Source organism: Delphinus delphis, chromosome 4 (assembly GCF_949987515.2).
Source record: "Delphinus delphis chromosome 4, mDelDel1.2, whole genome shotgun sequence".
Taxonomy (NCBI): domain Eukaryota; kingdom Metazoa; phylum Chordata; class Mammalia; order Artiodactyla; family Delphinidae; genus Delphinus; species Delphinus delphis.
In genome coordinates this window covers 66,947,437-66,969,353 of record NC_082686.1, presented here as the reverse complement: position 1 = coordinate 66,969,353, position 21,917 = coordinate 66,947,437, and the positions used below count along the sequence as shown (strand labels likewise).

At 36.8% G+C, this 21,917-nt stretch overlaps 1 protein-coding gene across 1 annotated transcript in view; it reads left to right on the top strand.

Annotated features, from left to right (window-relative positions):
* Positions 1-21,917, top strand: part of POLQ (DNA polymerase theta) — a 114,256-nt gene that overhangs the window by 10,335 nt on the left and 82,004 nt on the right. The window contains exons 6-12 of the mRNA XM_060009907.1: positions 3,481-3,700; positions 6,194-6,341; positions 8,724-8,870; positions 10,563-10,775; positions 15,288-15,427; positions 17,112-17,316; positions 17,642-17,784. Coding sequence (XP_059865890.1) covers positions 3,481-3,700; positions 6,194-6,341; positions 8,724-8,870; positions 10,563-10,775; positions 15,288-15,427; positions 17,112-17,316; positions 17,642-17,784 — 1,216 coding nt within the window. The remainder of the gene's footprint in view (positions 1-3,480; positions 3,701-6,193; positions 6,342-8,723; positions 8,871-10,562; positions 10,776-15,287; positions 15,428-17,111; positions 17,317-17,641; positions 17,785-21,917) is intronic.

The following is a 21,917-nucleotide window of genomic DNA, read 5'->3' as shown; positions in this document are numbered from 1 at the left end:
AACAGGTGGGACCTAATTAAACTTAAAAGCTTTTGCATAGCAAAGGAAACCATAAACAAAATGAAAAGACAACTCATAGAATAGGAGAAAATATTTGCAAACAAAGTGACCGACATGGGTTTAATCTCCAAAACAGACAAACAGCTCATGCAGCCCAATATCATAAAAACAAACAACCCAATAAAAAATGAGCAGAAGATCTAAATAGACATTTCTCCAAAGAAGAATACAGATGGCCAAAAAACACATGAAAAGATACTCAACATCACTAATTATTAGAGAAATGCAAATCAAAACTACAATGATGTATCACTTCACACAGAATCGCCATCATTAAAAAGTCTACAAACTATAAGTGCTAGAGAGGGTGTGGAGAAAAGGGAACCCTCCTACACTGTTGGTGGGAATGTATATTGGTACAGCCTCTATGTGAACAGTACGGAGGGTCCTTAAAAAACTAAAAATAGAACTATCATATGATGCAGCAATCCCACTCCTGGCCATATACCTGGAGAAAACCATAATTTGAAAAGATACATGCACCCCAATGTTCACTGCAGCACTAATTACAGTAGCCAGGACATGGAAGCAACCAAAATGTCCATCAACAGGAATGGATAAAGAAGATGTGGTACATAGATACAATGGAATATTACTCAGCCATAAAAAAGAACAAAATAATGCCATTTGCAGCAACATGGATGGACCTAGAGATTGTCATAAGGAGTGAAGTAAGTCAGACACAGAAAGACAGGTGTCATATAATATCACTTATATATGGAATCTAATAAAAAATGATATAAATGAACTTACTTACAAAACAGACTCACAGATCTTGAAATCAAACTTATGGTTACCATAGGGGAAAGGTGGGGGGAAGTGATAAATTAGGAGATTGGGATTAACCTGTACATACTACCATATATAAAATAGGGAACTAACAAGGCTGTACTGTATAGCACAGGGAACTCTACTCAATACTCTGTAATTACCTATACTGGAAAAGAATCTGAAAAAGAATAGATAAATGTATAACTGAACCACTTTGCTGTACACCTGAAACTAAAACAACATTGTAAATCAACTATACTCCAATATATATATATAAAAAAATCCTAGGAATAAGTCTAAGGAGGTAGAAGACTTGTACTCAGAAAACTATAAGACACTGATGAAAGAAATTGAAGACAGCACAAACAGATGGAAAGCTATACTGTGTTCATGGATTGGAAGAATAAATATTGTTACAATGACCATACTACACAAGGCAAGTTACACATTCAGTGCAATCCCTTCCAAAATACCAATGGCATTTTTCACAGAACTAGAATGAAAAATTCTAAAATTTGTATGGAAACACATAAGACCCTGAATAGCCAAAGCAGTCTGGAGAAAGAATAACAAAGCTGGAGACATCACACTCCCTGACTTCAGACTATAGTGCAAAGCTACAGTAATCAAAACAGTATGGTACTGGCATAAAAACAGACACATAAATCAATGAAACAGATTAGAAAGCCCAGAAATGAGCCCAGACTTTTATGGGCAATTAATCTATGACAAAGGAGGCAAGAATATACAACAATGGTGAAAAGACAGCCTTTTCAATAAATGGTGTTGATAAAACTGGATTACTGTCTCACAGCATGCACAAAAATAAATTCAAAATGGATTAAAGATTTAAATCAAGACCTGAAACCATAAAACTTGTAGAAGAAAGCATAGGTAGTATGCTCTTTGATGTTGCTCTCAGTAATATTTTTAGGATATGTCTCCTCAGGCAAGGGAAACAAAAGTAAAAATAAACAAATGGGACTATATCAAACTAAAAGGTTTCTGCACAGCAAAGGAAACTTTCAATAAAATGAAAAGGCTGCATACTGAATGGGAGAAGATTTTTGCAAATGATGTATTCAGTAAGGGGTTAATATCTAAAATATATGAAGAATTCATATAAATCAACATAAAAAAATCCAATTAAGAAATGGGCAGAGAGTCTGAATAGACATTTTTCCAAAGAAGACATACAGATGGCCAACAGGCATATGAAAAGATGCTCAACGTCACTAATCATCAGTGAAATACAAATCAAAACCACAATGAGATATCACTTCACACCTGTCAGAATGGCTGTTATCAAAAAAGACAGCAAATAACAAGTGTGGACAAGGATGTGGAGAAAAGAGAACCCTTGCGCACTTTCGGTGGGAATATAATTGCTGCAGCCACTATGGAAAACAGTATGGCGATCCCTCAAAAAATTAAAAGTAGAACTGCCATGTGATCCAGCAATTCTACCCCTGGGTATTTATCTGAAGTAAAACAAAAACACTAATTTGGAAAAAATATGTGCACCCCTAGGTTTAGTGCAGCATTATTTACAATAGCTAAGATATGGAAGCAACCAAGTGCCCATCAATAGATGAATGGATAAAGAAAACATGGTGTATTTATATACCATGGAATATTATTCAACCATACGAAAGAAGGAAATCCTGCTGTTTGCAACAACATGGATGGACTTAGAGGGTATTATGCTAAGTGAAATAAGTGAGACAGAGAAAGACAAACACTTTATGATTTCACTTACATGTGGAATCTAAAAATACAGAACAGATGGTTGCCAGAAGGATGGGGGTTGTGGGGAGGAAAGAAATAGGTGAGGAAGATTGAGGTATAAATTTCAGTTGCAAAATAAATGAGTCATGGATATGAGGTGTACAATGTGGGGAATATAGTTAATAACTAATAGCTTTGTATGATGACATATTGTAACAAGACTTATGCTGATCATTTTGAAATGTATAGAAATATTGAATCACTGTGTTGTGTAACAGAAACTAACAGTGTTGTAGGTCAGTTATACTTCAAAAATGAACAAACTCGTAGAAAAAGAGATCAAATTTGTGGGTTACCAGAGGCAGAGTTGGGGAGAGAAGGAGCTGAATGAAGGTAGACAAACTTCCTATTATAAGATAACTAAGTACTAGGGATGTAACGTACGACATTATAAATATAATTAACACTGCTGTATGTTATATATAAAAGTCATTGAGAGTAAATCCTAAGAGTTCTCATCACAAGGGAAAAACTTTTTTCTGTTTTTTTAATGTTGTATTTATATGAGATAATGGATGTTCCCAAAACTTATTGTGATAATCTTTTCATGATGTAAGTCAAATCATTATGCTGTACACCTTAAACTTATAGAGTGCTGTGTGTCAATTATATCTCAATAAAACGGGGAAAAAACACACATGGATTGCAGGGGTGTAACTCTGGTACAGTCTCTTTGGAAAACAGTTGGACATTATCTAATAAAATTAAGATAATATAAGACCCAGCAATTTTACTCCTAGGTATATACCCTAAAGAAATTTATGCACATATATACCAAAGGACACGACCAAGAGTATTGTTAGCACCATTTGTAATTAGTACTGTGTGTCTTTTAGCATCATTTTCATTTGTTTTTCACAGCCAGGCATATTTAGCCAGTCCTCTGTCTAAGGCCGTGCAAATTGTTGGCATGAGTGCTACTCTCCCAAATTTGGAGCTTGTGGCTTCCTGGTTGAATGCTGAACTCTACCACACTGACTTTCGCCCTGTACCACTGCTGGAATCAGTAAAAATTGGAAATTCTATTTATGACTCTTCATTGAAGCTTGTGAGGGAATTTCAACCCATGCTGCAAGTAAAGGTAAGTCATTATTTTTATATAATTACCACCAGTACTTTTGTGTTTGATTGCATTTTCTCACAAGTTAACAGTTTTTTTTGTTGTTGTTGTTATTTTTGTTTTTTGCTATACGTGGGCCTCTCACTGTTGTGGCCTCTCCTGTTGTGGAGCACAGGCTCCGGACGCGCAGGCTCAGCGGCCATGGCTCATGGGCCCAGCCGCTCCATGGCATGTGGGATCTTCCCGGACCGGGGCATGAACCCATGTCCCCTGCATCGGCAGGTGGACTCTCAACCACTGCGCCCCCAGGGAAGCCCAAGTTAACAGTTTTTGAGTTAAGTAAAGTAGGGGGTTGCAAAGTAGTTGAATATGCATTATATATGCATTAGAAGGATTCCTAATGCTAAGCTAATTGGTTTCATATTAAAGAATTGGTGGTGTTGGTGAGAGAGGAAATGTAGCTGTGTCTTAAATTTAAGTATTATCATTTCCTGTAAGTGTAAGTATAAAATTGTGTAGATTTTTCTTTTTAACTAGGAAAAAGATTTTCTTATGGCTTTGTTTACACTAAACACTAATGTGGAAAATTGACCTTTTGTTTAATGTTATAGGTATAATATAGGAGAGTGGAAAAATCATTTTTTGGAGTCAGAAAGACCTACTTCTGATACTTCATAGGGATACTTGATATGGCTATGATATTAGTTGAATCACATAACTTCAATGAATGTAGTGTCTTCATCTATAAAATGGGATATAATACTTGTATTTAGTATTGTAAGAATGAAATTTGATTTAAAAGAATTGCCTAGCACCTAGGAAGGGCCTGAGAAATATCCCCTCCCCACACCCCTAAATACACTTAAAAACGTTTAGTTCACAATATTTTTCTAAGCCTGATTCTTCAGTCCTGAGGTTAAAGGACTGACTCATGATCTGTGCTGTGAGGGATCTGTTTTTATGCCGAGCAGTGCCTCTGAGTACTGAAAAAGTTAAGGGTAAGTTTAGAACTAGGAATAGGACTAAATTCATGTGTTTTAGTACTGTCATAGGTATGCATTTGTAGCTTCCGCATGCCTGGTATGGAATCTTATTTAGTTGCTTCGCTCTGTACCCCAAATTTCACCTGACTGTGCCTTGGTTACCTTAAGCATATAAGTAAACACATTCATCTACTCTCCTGTTAATCTTCTTCTATTATCATGCCTATGCCTCCACCTCATTTAAATGTTACAACTCTTACCTGGATTTTTGAAATAGCCTCATAATTGATCTCTTTGCTTCCTACTTTGTCCCCTTCAGTCTGTGCTTAAATCAAGAGCTAGTGACCTATTTAAAATGAATATCACATGCTGCTCAAAAACTTGTGATGGTTCCCTGTTTCATTTAGAATGAAAGCCAACATCTTTAAAGTAGCCTACAAACCCCTGCATGATCTGCCCCACTCCCTTAGTGCGCTGACTTCAGTTTCTATATTCCTTCTTACTTCCTCGGTAGCCTTTTTGCTATTGCATAATATGCCAAGAATCTCCCACCTCAGGTTCTCCTTATCTGGAATGCTTTCTCCCCCAGGCATCAGTAGGGTTTACCCTTTCACCTTTGGACCTTTACTCAAATATCAATTTCTCAGACTTTCCTTGGCCACCTTATTTAAATTGCTGTGTTCTCCCATTCCTCCTATTTTCCCTTTTTATTTTTCCCCTTTGCACTTTTCAAAATTGAACATACTACGTGTTTTACTTATCTTGTTGTTTTTATCTATCTTTTCTTACTGGAGTAGAAGAACTCTGAGGGCAGAGCTGTTTTTCTGCTTTATTCTCCATCTGCAGTGCCTAGAACAATATATGGCACATAGTAAATATTTGCTTAATGAGTGAATGGATTAATGAATTAATCCAGTTACACACACTCACCTTCCAGTTTTGAGAACTCCCTGGGCCACCACTGGGTGTTTACAAATGCTCTTTGTTCTGCTTGAGATGTGTTATCTGTCCCCCAGTTACCTTTCATTAGGATAATGCTTCCCATTCTTCACGTCTCAGCTAAATCATCAGTTTCTCAGGGAAACCTTTCTTTCAGATCTTTCAAATTTATGTCAAATATGAGGCTTCAAAACACCATAAAACTCTCTTTCATAGTACGTATTATGATTGTATTTTACATTTGTTTGTTTAGTACTTTAATGTTTCCCCAGTGAGACCTAAACTCCTTAAAGATAGTACCTTGACTTTCTTTTACTCACCATAATATCCCCATTACTTGAGGGTTGGAGGTCAGTCAATATTAGTTGAATGAATATAAGATATTTCCTACTCACCTTGCATCATAAGGAAGTTTATTTTCTTCTTTTCTCTTTCTGCTTTTTCTTTGTTTTATTACTGATTTTGTGTAACTGATTTTTATCATGCCTTTGAGTAGAAAAACCTTTCCCTTGAAGCAAAATGAATGACTTTAAAATGATATGAAAATGTTTTGAAAGTACTACTACAGTGGCAACTTCTCTTTCTTTTTTAGGGAGATGAGGACCATGTTGTTAGTTTATGTTATGAGACCATTCGTGATAACCATTCAGTATTACTTTTCTGTCCGTCAAAGAAATGGTGTGAGAAGTTGGCAGATATCATTGCCTATGCGTTTTACAATCTACACCATCAAGCTGAGGGTAAGTTACTGATAGCAGTGAAAGCCTCCATACTTAGGACATTTGCTTGAAAGTAGTGTTAATAATTATATTAGCAAAGCATGGCTCTCTTTCATCATTGCCACCACCTGCCTACTGTATACTCCTTTGTAAAACTATGCTTTTGTGACTAATCATCTCCTTATCCTCCTTACAGACAATGTGTACACACATTTAGATTAATCTTCAGAATTTTAAAATGTTGGATTTCTACAGATATATACTGAGGTTCTTCATCTAGGATCCATGAGCTTTGAGAGGTTGACCTCGAAGCCCCTAAATTGTATAAAAAACTTCACATATACACATTTTTTGGGGGAAAGCAGTCATATCTTTTTTATATTTCCAAACTGTAACTCTAAAAAGAATCATACACACACACACACACACACGTACATATACATATATACACATGTATTGGGTTGGCCAAAAAGTTTGTTCATAACATCTTATGGAAAAAGCCGAATGAACTTTTTGGCCAACCCAATATTTTAAAAGCTTTACTGAGGTGGAATTTATGTGGAATAAAATGTACCCACTTGAAGTGTGTAACTTCATGAATTTTAACAAATGTGTTCACCTGTTTAACTCCCCACTGTGATCAACATGTAGAACATTTCTGTCACTCTAAAATGTTCTCTTTTGCTGTCAATCTCCTCCCTTTATCCCCAGCTTCAGGCAACCACTCATATATTTTCTGTCACTCTAGATTAGTTTTGTCTTCTAAGAATTTCATGTAGTAAATGAAATCATATTGTGTGTATGTGTCTTTTGTGCCTGGATTCTTTTACTCATCATAATATTTTTAAGATTCATCCAGATTGTTACTTTTATCAATTTGTTTCTTTTTTATTGCTGAGTATTGATCTAGTATATTGCTATAACCATTAGTATATATTTTTACTGATTCTAGGATGAGTACTAGCTTATGGTCCCTTGGGGTCAAAGATAAGTGTAGGGAAGACAGAGACCAGTTCTAGTTACAGAATACTGTGATATTTTATGACTTTGTTATGACAGTGGCATCTTGAGGACAGGTGATGGATATCTCAAGCCTAGCTCCAATAAGTAAACTTTGCCTGAAGTTATATTGGGTAGACTCTGATCCAACGTTTTAATATCTCTTCTAGTTCCCTCTTAATTGATACTTTCTTATTATGCCAACTTATATTTTTTATGTGAACCATGATAACTTATATTCCTTAATAACCAGAAACATTATTAATATTTTCTTTGCTTGAGGCTCTGTTATTTTGATTTATAGCAGTGGTTCCCAAATCCTAGTGCTTAGACTGGAGCCTGGGCTATGATGAACTTTTCACCAGAAAAGTAAAGACATGGCAGCACATTTTTCGTAAAGATGAAGTTTAAATTTTGAAATTATCCCTACTGATTTTTTATGTTAAAATAACTTTTCTTTTGAAATAAGGAATCAATGATAATTTAAAAAAAATTTTAAATTGTTCTTAGAGAAATAAAACTTTGGCAACCCTCTGTGGATCCTCAAAATTTTAGGAAAAGTTTACCTAAAAGACTTAAAAATATATAAAATATAAGATACATTCTATGAGAAGGTTTACTAGTTCAGAAATCCAAAATTCTAAGAAATTCTTTAAGCAAACATAGTTCTTGCATCTAAGAAGGTCTTCTGGGGGAAGTTACACATAGAGGCAAAAACAGAGGGTAATGTATGATTAATTACCACATTGGTGCCAAAAAGGCTAGAAGAATTGTCATTTAGAACTAAGCTCCTATGTGATTCTGACACTGCTGGTTTGGGGGGTGGGGCACACTTTGAGCGAGGATTTTGATTTTTAGTCTCTGAGTGGTAGTATCTGTAATTTTCTCCTTCCTTCAGCTGTTTCTTTGATCTCCTCCTGTGGGCTTGATCTCACCCTAATATAGTGTTTCCTAAACTTTGGTACACATTAGAATTGCCTGGGGAGATTTAAAAATCGTTATGTCCAGGTTGCATCGCATCACAAAGTCCAGAGGTGAATGCCAGGCATCAGTATTTTTAAAAGATGTCCAGGTGATTTTTTTTTTTTTGTGGCGGTACGCGGGCCTCTCACTGTTGTGGCCTCTCCTGTTGCGGAGCACAGGCTCCGGACGCACAGGCTCAGCGACCATGGCTCATGGGCCCAGCCGCTCCGCGGCATGTGGGATCTTCCCGGACCAGGGCACGAACCCGTGTCCCCTGCATCAGCAGGCGGACTCTCAACCACTGCGCCACCAGGGAAGCCCCATCCAGGTGATTATTATAAGTAGTAGTTTCAGAACCATTGCCCTCTGTCATGACTCAGGCAGATAGCAGTTAAAGAGGTCCAAGGGGAGGTGACAGTGTTGATGATTTTTTTGTGACAGGATTGGTAAGATCATCTGAACTTCCACCAGTGATACTGGAACAAAAGGGCCTCCTAGAAGTGATGGATCAGTTAAAACGTTTGCCTTCAGGACTGGACTCTGTATTACAAAAAACTGTGCCATGGGGAGTAGCGTTTCATCATGCAGGTATCCGTATTTATAATATGTTATTAAGAAGCCCCCTCCAAGAATCCTTATAATTTCTTCATTTTTATTTTTATATTTGATTTGCATTTGATTTCTTGTTAACCACACTTAATACTCTTAGATTTTATTTTAAGAAATTGTGTGATTAAGGTTAAACAAGAATAACATGTAGGTTTACTTATCTGTATGGTATATAAATACTGGATATAAGCTTTTTTGTACCATTGGGTAAATGAATTCTAAAATTATTACCTTTCTATACTTCGTTTTTTTAAAAATTAGGTTAGAGTGGTACTTGCTATCCTAATTTTATGCCACTCTGTTTCCTTTTATCTCAAGGGGTATTGGAAATATTCTCACGAGTATATCAAAATCAAATTAAGTTTAGAATTTGTCGTATTGTATTTTGAGAGGGCTACAAGTGTTTAAAAACCAAATACCTAGGTTGTCAAAATTGCAAGGGTTATGACAGTCACCGAATTAAATAATTTCTTTCAGGGTATGATCTGTCAATGATGATATATGCTGAGGATATGATTAAGAATATATAGTTTCTGGGGAGTGGGAAGGGTAAGCTGTGACAAAGCGAGAGAGAGGCATGGACATATATACACTACCAAACGTAAGGTAGATAGCTAGTGGGAAGCAGCCGCATAGCACAGGGAGATCAGCTTGGTGCTTTGTGACCGCCTGGAGGGGTGGGATAGGGAGGGTGGGAGGGAGGAAGACACAAGAGGGAAGAGATATGGGAACATATGTATATGTATAACTGATTCACTTTGTTATAAAGCAGAAACTAACACACCATTGTAAAGCAATTATACTTCAATAAAGATGTAAAAAAGAAAAAAAGAATATATAGTTTCTATGATTAGGAACTTAACCTTTTCAATTTATTTAAAATTTTTATCGTGCTATATATAAATAAATTTTTGAAATATATATATATATATATATATATATATATATATATACCCATACACACAAACACATAAAAGAATATTTTCATTGTATATAACTTATAATGCATACTAGTAAAATGAATACCGGTGGACCCACAACTTATTTACAAACTAGAATCCCAATCCTTTTGATTTTTTTTAAAATAAAAGAAAATAAAAAATAAGCCACATAAGTGTGTATTCTGTATGCTGTTTTTCATTTACTCATGTATTTATTTTTCAGACATTTATTTATGTGTCTCACCATGGTGTTGGATAGACCCTGCAGATACTGTCATAAGGCATGTCTCTACCTTCAAGGAGTTCTTGTCTAGAGCAGGGGTCAGCAAACTACAGTCTGCTGGTCAAATCCAGCTGTTTTTGTAAATAAAGTTTTATTGGAACACAGTCTTGCCCATTTGTTTTGCGGCTGCTTTCATGTGACAGTGGTAGAGTTGAGTAGTTGCAGCAGAGACCATCTGTCCTGCAAAATCTAAAATATTTACAGATAAAGTTTGACAACCCCTGGTCTAGAAGATGAGATAGAAGTACAGTATACAGTACAAGGGTTGGCAGATTATACTCTTAAATTGGTAGACTTTGATTACTTCTTTGTTTACAGTCATAACAATAGCTTGAAAAAAATCTTTACATGCTTGTAACAGATTCTCAGATCCATTTGTAAGTGATCAAGTACAATATTTTCATTATATGTTAATAAATATATGCTATTGTAATTTCTTTTTTTTAGGTCTTACTTTTGAGGAGAGGGATATCATTGAAGGAGCCTTCCGTCAAGGTCAGATTCGGGTCTTGGCAGCAACTTCTACTCTTTCATCTGGGGTGAATTTACCTGCACGTCGTGTAATCATTCGGACTCCTATTTTCAGTGGTCGACCTCTAGATATTCTTACTTACAAGCAGATGGTTGGTCGTGCTGGCAGGAAAGGAGTAGACACAGTAGGTAAGTGAGTTTGAATTTTGTAATAGTGTTGCTGAAGGACAGTGTCAGTCTACCTGAAATTGAATGGCAACCCTTTTCTTATCATGCTGTATTTCTTTGTTATCCAAAACACTAATGTCATCCTTTTGGATTTGTTTAATATTTATATGACTATAACTTAAAATTTTCATATCATCAACTATTGATTGTCTAGTAATGTAGAATCAAGATTTTCTTTTGTATTATATACAGTGAAATGATTCAGTATTATGTTAGATGACATCACATTAGCTGTAAGATGACTTTTAATTTCCAGTATCATCTACTATTTTGTGCTAGTGAAGGGATTAATTTATATGGGTATTAATTCTGTTTAGGTGCCTGCTGTAAGAGTTCAAATAGGGATGCTGAGAGCTGGGAAGTACTCGCACACTTTTGGAATAGGAACTTCATGTACCCTCTTTCTCTTTCTAAATTGGTGCTGGCTCTGAAAACACTTTTTCAGTTTCTTATTTTGTATCAACAAGTAATGACAATATTACCAGCAATGCAAACAAAACTTTTGTCTTAAGCAATAGGGAAGAGGCTTGTTTGAATTAAATATGAAGATAGCAGCAAATATTATTTCTTGCCTGCTACATTATTCTGGGTATGACTAAATTGTTGAGTCTTCTAACATTAAAGAACTTCGAGAGGAACATTCTCTGTCACACTTACTTTCTTCTAGTTTGTTTTTCCGTGTTCAGCAGTATAGTTTCTATCTTGTGGTATAAGATGGCTATTCCAGTCTCTGTTATCACATCTGCATTTCAGTCATCAGGAAGGAGAGATGAGGAAGTAAAGGGCCCATCCTACCCTTTAAGGACACTTCCCAGAAGTTGCACTTAGTGTTTCTCCTTACACACAATTGGCCAGAACTAAGTCATATGTTTACATTCCCTGACTACAGGGAAGCTGGTGAATATAATCTAGCTGAGTGACCCTGTGTTCATCTAACATTTAGGGGTTTTATTAAAGAAAGAATGAGAGAATGGCTATTAGGGGCAAGTATTAGTCTCAGCCCTAGTAGCAAATGATTCGTCTGTATGTAATCCCTGAAGGGCCACTGGTCTGCCTCACTTCTAAGCCCTAAGAAGTTTGTTGATTAAACAAACCTTCCAGCTCATTGGATTTCTCTTACTAAAGGCATCAAAGAAGTTTATCCTACTTCTGTCTCTTACTTTATCTACGAAATATGCAGATTACATTTATGTGTTTTAAAAGGGCGGGAGGAAGAGCTAAGATGCTCCCTTCTCATTCCTAACTGCCTCCTTCTGTCCTTCCTCCAATTTTCATTTCTCAGTAGACTCACAACTCTGGAGAGTGGAGTGTAAGTTCATTTTACATAGATACTCTTCTTTCAAGGCCAGAGGGTCTTCAAGGTGATGTAAAGATAAGGAGGTTTTATTTGCTTTGCTATGTTCTTAGCTTGTGCTTATCTTTCTCATGGGGAAGAATAATAGGAAGGTTGGCACCCTGGACTCATATCAAGCCTTAAATCAGATAACATTCAAACAATACTAAAATATACCACAACAACTTTGTTTCTGAGGTCTTGGAAACTTCTGAGATTTTGACTTTGCATAATGTTCCATTTTAGGTGGCATATGGCTTGCTCAGAATTTAAGTGGAGAATGTGCAAATAAAGGGTTTCATATCAACTATGAAGATTTAAATACTTGGTCATTCTTTTTGTAGCATTTTTGTAACTTCTTTGCATTTTATAAATGATATTAATATTTCCTGGATAGTTCATGGAGTTTTATTTAGATGACTCTTTAATCTCTCTTTGGATTTTTTGGAACCTTCCAGTGTAGGATGATGGTGCTTTGTGCCAAAACAGTGACTTGCAGTTAAAAAGTTTGCAGATCTATCTATATCAAATCTATGAATGATTTGACTCTAATTGACTTCTCAATTATAATATGGATACAGCCTCACTAGGCAAGTGGGAATGGGATCTGGACATATATACTGGCATTATTTTGGGCATTTTCATAAATCTTGCTCATCCTGAAAAAGGGTTGTCTATTTTGTTGAAGAATCAAAGCCTGGAAGAGCTTTACACTGCTCAAAGTGGCTTTTTACCTTGTTGCTAATGCTAGTTGATCCATTTTCTAGGTAGTTTTTTTGTTTTAAGCTGGGTTGTTTTATAGTTATCACAAGAGCCAGGTGGTATATTTTATTCACCTGGCTTTTGTTTGTTTGTTCTGATGGCACCTATGTTTTTGTAATTATATTTGGGGTAAATAACCAATGGTTATCAAGTTTATAGTTCCTTATATTTTTCCTATCTTGATTCTCAATTTGGCAGTGTTAAGAAAGCATCATCTGTATTTTCTCTCTGCCTGGGTGGTTAGTATAGTCCACCACAATCCTACTGTTATTTCTGTTTTTCTCTAATGCAAATGGCCTTCATTTTGCCTGTTGAATATCTTATTTACTTCCTCCTTTCCCTTACTATTGGATTCATTTTTGAAAAAAAAATAGTTTTCTCTAGTTTTAATTGTTGTAATAAGTGTTTATGTTTGTATAAATAGTATATTTTTTTTCTTAGTGACTTTTTTTAAGGTTTAATTTTTTTTTTTTTTTTGGTGGCTGCGTTGGGTCTTTGTTGCTGCATGCGGACTTTCTCTAGTTGCGGTGAGTGGGGGCTACTCTTCGTTGCAGTGCGCAGGCTTCTCGTTGCGGTGGCTTCTCTTGTTGTAGAGCATGGGCTCTAGGCATGAGGGCTTCAGTAGTTGCAGCACGTTAGCTCAGTAGTTGTGGCACGTGGGCTCTAGAGCAAAGGTTCAGTAGTTGTGGAGTACGGGCTTAGTTGCTCCATGGCATGTGGGATCTTCCCAGACCAGGGATGGAACCTGTGTCCCCTGCATTGGCAGGCAGATTCTTATCCATTGTGCCACCAGGGAAGTCCTGTATATGTATTTAATTAATAAGTGCTTTCACATATTTTTGTTCACTTGATTGTTTCAATAGCCTAAAGCATTTAAATTAATGAGTGTTATAATGTGATTTCTAGGTATCTGTTAATATTTTTGATTTTATATTATCATAATGTATAACTGATACTGAACTCAGGTTTGGCTACTCATTACACGATAGGCCAGTAAGTCAAGTGACAAGGTGTTCAGTCAAGGAAAGTGACTTTATTCGAAAAAGCCAGCTAACTGAGAAGGAGAAGATGGTGGACTAGCGTCCTTAAAAACGATCTTAACACCTTGGTGCAGGCAAAGAGCTTTTAAAGTCAGTGTGAGGGAGGGTGCTTCCGGGTGCATGAGCAGCTTTTGCACAATTCTCGGATTGGTTGGCATCAAGGTGAAGTTTCAAGCATCACCAGTTTTCTGGGTTCAGCTGGTCTGGGGTCTACATGCTTGCAGTCAGCAGTTTTCATCTGGGGGTCTGCTTCCTATAGAACAACTTAGGAACGTGTGTTAGACCTTTTATCTATATCTTTCAGGGAACTGAGAGTTCGGTGACTCTGCTTTGTGGCTGGTTTATAGTCTAAATTGTTACCAGTTTCCTGGCCCAACAGCTATTCTTTGTTTCTACACCTTCACATTTCCTAATCATTAACTCTTGAGCCAGCCTTTTGAGACTGAGGGGAGGCCTGGGAGCTTTTTACTTCAAAGGACAGGGACACAGGGACTGGTATGCAGTTTCATAACCAGTAATAATTTGCATCTGCATTTTCCTTTATAGTTTTCAAAATATCTATTACTATTATATACTTAATTATTCAATAACAATAGTTAATCCTGTAGGGAAGGAAAAAACTTTTCCTCTACCCTCTTAGGTTCTATGCCTAGTGCCTGCAAATGAAACTGACAAATTACAGATTAACAGGAAAAAAGCCATACATATTTGACTTGATGTTAATATTTAATTTTTTACATACACAGAGTCCCTAATAGAAAAATAAAAATCTAAAGAAGCAGTTAGATGCTGGGGGCTTATATACCCTTTTAACAAAGGTTGATGAATTGTAGAGAAGTGACAAGACAAAGGAAAAGGGGTTTGGGCTTCTAGGGGGTGGTACATTGTGGGAAGGTAGATATATGCTGGAGTTTAATGCAAGTTAAGGTTTCTTTAGTGAGGTTTGTGCACACCCATCTCAATACTGACTTTTTGTCTCCAGTGATAAGAATTGTCCTCCTGCTGTGAGAGACAGGAAGGGGAACACCTTCACAGAGAAATTTATGTCCTGCTTCTAAGCAAATAAGGAGAAAGCAAAGAGCTCTTTCTATGTTTGCTGCTTCCCAATTGGCTTCAGGTCAAAATAATCCTTATGCTAAAGTGGCATATTTTGGTGTAGCATATTCTGATCCCCTTCAATCCAAAATTCAGAAAATAAAAACATTAGTGATAATTATATGACTATAACAACCACTATCTCTTGTCTCCTTTTAAACAAGCCAGTTTAAATTCTCTTTAGCAGGTATTTTATGTAAACGTGTTGGGATTCTGCAACTGTATAGTTTTTTTTGATTATAGGTGAGAGTATCTTAATTTGTAAAAACTCTGAGAAATCAAAAGGTATCGCTCTACTTCAGGGATCTCTAAAACCTGTTCGCAGCTGTTTGCAAAGACAAGAAGGAGAAGTAACTTCGAGCATGATAAGAGCTATTCTGGAGGTAAGAGAGAGTTCACTAAATCACCATTTGCTTTTTTGTTCCTGTAGTACAATGATAGAACTTTAGTATGTGAAAAATCTTAGTTTTGTGTTTCTTTATGAGATTATTTATAGCCTTCCCAAGTCTGAACCTCTTCTACTTTATATAGTTATTTCCTGGAGTTTAATACAGCTAGTGCCATACGAATCTACTTCAAAACAGTGTATTAAATCACAAATGCCAGATGGTTATTTTTTAGATGTTCTTTATTATTTTCTGAATTTAAAAAAATGATGACAGGGCTTCCCTGGTGGCGCAGTGGTTGAGAGTCCGCCTGCCAATGCAGGGGACACGGGTTCGTGCCCCGGTCCGGGAAGATCCCACATGCCGCGGAGCGGCTGGGCCCCTGAGCCGTGGCCGCTGAGCCTGCGCGTTCGGAGCCTGTGCTCCGCAACGGGAGAGGCCACAACAGTGAGCGGCCCGCGTACTGAAAAAAAAAAAAAAAAAAAATGATGACAAAAATGGACCATAGTTCCTCCATCCAGATAATACCTGTTGACATTAAAATAAAATTAAATTACAAATACACAATTAGAAGTTGCAAACTTTTACAGACGGAAGTATCTAAAGTGAAAAATAAAGCCTTTTGCTCAGAGTCCTCAAAGGTAACCCCTTTTAACTGTTTCATGTATTCATCCAAAAAAGTTTCTATTCCTATACCAGCATGCCTTGCTGTTGGTTTCATTGCTGGTGCTGGAGGACTGGTATTGTACTCATTCTCGTTTTTTCCCCTTTAGCTCTGTTTGAAAAAAAAAAAGAAAGTAATTGATAGCACAGGGTAGGTAAGACTGTAGAAAGTAGGCACTCATACAGTGCTGAAACTCTTTTGGAGAGAAACGTGGCCATACCTACTAAGAATTTTTTTAAAAATGCACAAAGACATTTATCCAGCAGATTCACATCTAGGAATTTTACCTAGGGATGTATTTGTGAAATTTCATCAAATTAAAGATACAAGAATGTTTATTATAGCTCTATTGGTAATAAGAAGAAACTGGAAACAACTAAAATACTATTAAAACTAAACAAATCTTGGTAAAACTATGCTTTGCTGTCATTAAAAAGAATGAAATAGCTCTGTTTAGACTGATTTGTTATGTTTCCAGTATACTTTAAATGACAGAAGACAAGGGGCAGATTAGTATATGTAATAGAATAGTTTGAGGAAAATGATATCTATAAGATGCTACTTTCATCTTTTTCTACACTGATTCTCACCCCTCTTCTAGGTGGGGAGTATTCAATGCTTGCATTCATATATGCCCACATATTTAAAAAAGGAAGGATGAGAAGAATTGATTTGGTTCATGGCCATGAACCATCAACACCCCCTTTATATTATATATGTTATATACTTATAGATCTATATTATTTAATTATGTTGTTAATTCCCACATTTCAGATAGATAATGATTCATTTATTTTCATTTATGAGAACATGCTATATCTACTTTTAAGGAAAACTTTTCATGTTGTCAGTAGGTGTTATCTACCTTTGTAATGAATGATGGTGGAAGAGTTAATAAAGAGTCTCTACATTAAGATGCTGATAATATTTTAAGGGAACAAAGTTATTTCTTTTATATTTTGAGGACCTATGTGTCTTATTAAAAAGTTACAGAATATTTCAAACCTCTTGTCTCAGATAATAGTTGGTGGCGTGGCAAGTACATCACAGGACATACAAACTTATGCTTCTTGCACATTTTTGGCTGCAAGTATGAAAGAAGGGAAGCAGGGAATTCAGAAAAATAAAGATTCTGTTCAACTTGGAGCAATTGAGGCCTGTGTAATGTGGCTACTAGAAAATGAATTCATCCAGATTACTGAAGCTAGTGATGGAACAGAAGGTAAATTATTCTTAATTGCAGCTTACTCACTTTTTCACCTTTAGTGATTTAGAGTATCTAAGACTGCTTAGTAAAAGGAAATTGACTTTTTCAGCAGTATAAAAGGAAACTGACTTTTCAACTCATTTTTAGTAAATCAGTGCTGTGTTCAGCAACATCAGACAATTAGCATAGAGCCTGCTAATAAATATCCATGCATTGGATTCTGTTTGTAAAATTTATCAGAGCCTTAAAATGTTAATTATAGAATGCCAAAAGACAGCATTTGTTTTATTTTATTTTTAACATTTGGTCCTTTATTTCTCCACCCCCAATCCCAAATCAGGAAGTGTGTATCATCCAACACATCTTGGTTCGGCAACTCTTTCTTCTTCACTTTCTCCAGTTGATACTTTAGATATTTTTGCTGACCTCCAAAGAGCAATGAAGGGCTTTGTTTTAGAAAATGATCTGCATATTGTTTATCTGGTAAGTTCTGCTTTCTTCATTATTATATTTGTGAAAATGGGGAGAAAATACCTATAAGAATCCTGAGCATCAAAGATACCCTAAGGGAATATCTTGCCTGCTTCCCTTGACTAGGGTAGTACTGGTGGGAGTAGAGAAGAAGTAAGAAGAATTGTTGTAAAGTAATAAGCTAAATGTTCTAGTGACCTTTTCAATCTACTTGCCTACTTGTCTTTTTTCTCCAACTTTCTTTCAAAAAGTATTTGAGGTGACGTAAGAACACAGCAAAGGACAATGAGATATCTGGAAATTAAAGATAAGATCATAATGTAAAACTCAAGCAAATGTTGGTACATAAACAAGAACACCATTAAGTCATGTACAGTTGTTGTGCCCAACATTGGTTCTGGGCTGTCTAGCAGCTGTAGCAAAGAGGGAAGCTTTGTTAGTCTCAATATTCATAAGATAAAAAACAAAAAAATTTAGGAGAAGCATTGCATTTTATTGCCTAAGAGAAATGTCTTATAAAGATACTATGGGACTTAGATTCTTGATAAAATATTTATAGTAAATGCAATTAGGAATTTTAAAAGTTTGTCTACATTAGGTAATCTTTTATAAATGTTATTTCTTATAACAAATATTTTTGATAAGAATTGAGTAAAATAAAGTTTGAGATCATATTCTCTGGGAAGAACCTGACTGGAAATAAATACTTAATTTTGCAATTAAGAGCAGATGTAGGGACTGGTGTAAGCAAGATGGTGGTATAGGAGATCCCTGGCTCTAGTCCTCATCAAAAATACAGATTAGCAACTATTCATAGTCAAGAATGCCTTTCTGAAAATCCCAGAACCTGGTGGTGAGGTTAAAACACTCTCTTAGAGCACAAAAACTGAGAGAGGCCACATTAGAACACTAAGAACAGTGGTTTCACTTTGACTCTGTTGCCCCTCCTTCAAGCAAGCACAGTGCCACACTGAGGCATCCAGTTTCTCCAGTGGGGTGAAGAGAGTCAAGGTAGTCATCCAGTTTCCTCAGCATTATGGAGTATTCCCTGGGAAGGTCACTTCTGTCTCGCCTCATGGAGAACCCTGGGAGAATTGACAAGGCTGGACCACCAAGGGTCAGCTAGTAACAAAAAAGTGGGCGGGGCTCACAGTGACCAGTGTGTGGATCATGGCAGTGGCTCTGCATCTCTCCTGGCCACCTCACCCAATCAGAGAGGCCAGTAAGCGATTCCACTCACTGTGGCATCAGAATGATGTCCCCATCTGGCCAGGAAGCAGGGTGAGCAGTTCTGCCCAGCTGGCATCCCTGGCTAGTGGCCTGTGCATAATCCTCAATGTATATTTATACATTTTTATTTTTTATAATTTTGGGAGAATTTGTGGAGGGAAAAAGTAGTAACAGAGCCAGATTAAGAATGTGATTTATGAGCTCTTAATAAAGGTCATAATAAAAACCTTTTAATTAAAAAAAAAAAAAAAAGAGAGCCAAGCCAGCAGCCCCACCAGACTGCAGAGCTTGCTTGCAGTCTTGCCTGACCAGGGACCCTGACTGTGGAACATAGCCTGGAGTCCTGCATGAACACAGAGTTCATCCTGTGGGCACACCCAACTGTGGAGCACAGTCTCTGTCTACACCTGAACATGGAATCCAGCTAATAGCACCAACCAGCCAGGGAGTACAGTTTGTTCCTGCCTGACCAGAGAACCCAAGCAGCAGCCCTACCCAACCTCAGAGCTCAGCCAGTGGTCATGCCTATCCATGGACCCCAGCTAGCAGTTCCACCTGACCAGGCAGCTCAGGCAGTGGTCCTGCCTGAATGCAGAGCTGAGCCAGTGGCCCCACCCAACCAGAGGCCCTGCCTGCCCTCCTATGGACTCTAGCAGCTGGCCCTTTCTAGAGCCCCAAGCTAGCCTGACTAGTGAAGGTCTTTCTCTGCCAGAGCAAATGTGAGGATTGGAAGAGGAGACTGCTTCCTCAAATGCACAGACACCAACACCAGAATGCAAGAATAATGAAGAATCAGGGAAACATGACACCACCAAAGAAACTAATAAAGCTCCAATAACCAAACTTAAAGAAATAGAGATCTATGAACTGACTGACCAAGAATTCAGACTAATCCTTTTAATGAAGTTCAGTTACTACAAGAAAACACAGATAGGCAACAGAACAAAATAAAACAATACATGAACATAATGAGAAGTTCAACAAAGAAACAGAAACCGTTTTTAAAAAGCCCCCCAAGCCCCCTAAAACCCAGAAATCCCAGAGCTGAAGAATACAATGAGTGATCTGTAAAATTCAATAGAGAGCTTCAAAAGCAGACTTGATCAAGCAGAAGAAGGAATCAGTGAACTCAAAGATAGGTCATTTGAAATTATGCATCCAGAGGAGGGGGGGTGGGGGTTGGGGGGATGGAAAGAATGAAGAGTGAAAAAACCCTGCAAGACTTACGGGATGCCGTCATATACATTATTGAAGTCCAAGATGGAGAAGAGAGAGAGAAAATGGCAGACAGTCTATTTAAAGAAATAATGGCTAAAAACATGCCAAATATGGCGAGAGATATGGACATGAAGCTAAAAGGACCCCAAACAGGTACAACCCCAAAATGACTTCACCTAGACACAACAAACTGTCAAAAATCCGAGAATCAGAATTTTGAAAGCAACAAGAGAAAAGACTCTTGTCATGTACAAGGAAACCTCTAAAGGCCATTAGTGGATTTCTTAGCAAAAACTTTCCAGAGAGAATGGTATGATATATTGAAAATATTTAAAGAAGAAAACTGCCAACTAAGAATGCTATACCAAGTAGTTCTGTCCTTCAGAAATGAAGGTAAGATAAAGACTTTCCCAAACAAACAAAAGGTGAGGAAATTCATCACCACTGAACGTGCATTATAATAAATGTTAAAAGGAGTTCTTCAAGCTGAAATGAAAGGATGCTAATTAACAGTGTAAAAACATATGAATGTGTAAAACTCACTGGTAAAGGTAAATTTATAATCAGATTCAGAATTCTGAATGTAATGGTGGTATGCAAATCACTTTTATATAAAAGTTAAAGACAAACATTGAAAATAACTATAATTACAATAATTTGTTAATAGATACATAAGATAAAATGTAAATTGTAATATTAAAGGCATAAAATATGAGGGGATGGAGAAGTAAAAGCATAGAGTTTTTGTATAGCATCGAAGTTAAGTTGTTATTAGCTTAAAATAGGATTTTATAACTATGTATACAATGGAATATCATTCAGCCATAAAAAACAAGGAAACCTTGCTATTTGTGACAACATGGATTAACGTGGAGGGTGTTGTACTAAGTGTAATAAGCCAGACAGAGAAAGAAAAATTTTGTATGGTCTCGCTAATGGAGAATCGGAAAAGTTGAACTCAGAAACAAAGGGGAATGGTGGTTGCCAGGGGCTGGGGTATGGGGGACATGGGGAGGTGTTGGTCAAAGGGTACAAACTTTCAGTTAAAGGCATACCTCCTCGTTTTATTGCACTTTGCTCTGCTTCATTGTGCTTTGTAGATACTGCATCTGTTTTTTAGAAATTGAAGTTTTGTAGTAACCCCACATTAAACAAGTCTTTTGGTGCCATTTTTCGAACATCATTATTTTTATTTTTTATAACTAAAAATTTTATTTTTATTTATTTATTTTTGGCTGTGCCTTGCGGCTTGAGGGATCTTACCTTGCGGCTTGTGGGATCTTAGTTCCCCCACCAGGGAGCGAACCCCGGCCCTCAGCAGTGAGAGCATGGAGTCCCAACCACTGGACCGCCAGGGAATTCCCTTACAGCATTATTTTTAGATTAAGATGTGTGCATGGTTTTTTTAGACATAATACTATTGCATACTTAAGAGACTACTTTTATATGCACTGTTAAACCAAAACATAACTTTTATATGCACTGGGAAACCAAAAAACTTGTGTGGCTCACTTTATTATGATAATTGCTTTATTGTAATGGTTTTTTTTGTTGTTTTGTTTTGTTTTTTTACATCTTTATTGAAGTATAATTGCTTTACAATGCTGTGTTAGTTTCTGCTTTATAACAAAGTGAATCAGTTATACATATACATATGTTCCCATATCTCTTCCGTCTTGTGTCTCCCTCCCTTCCAC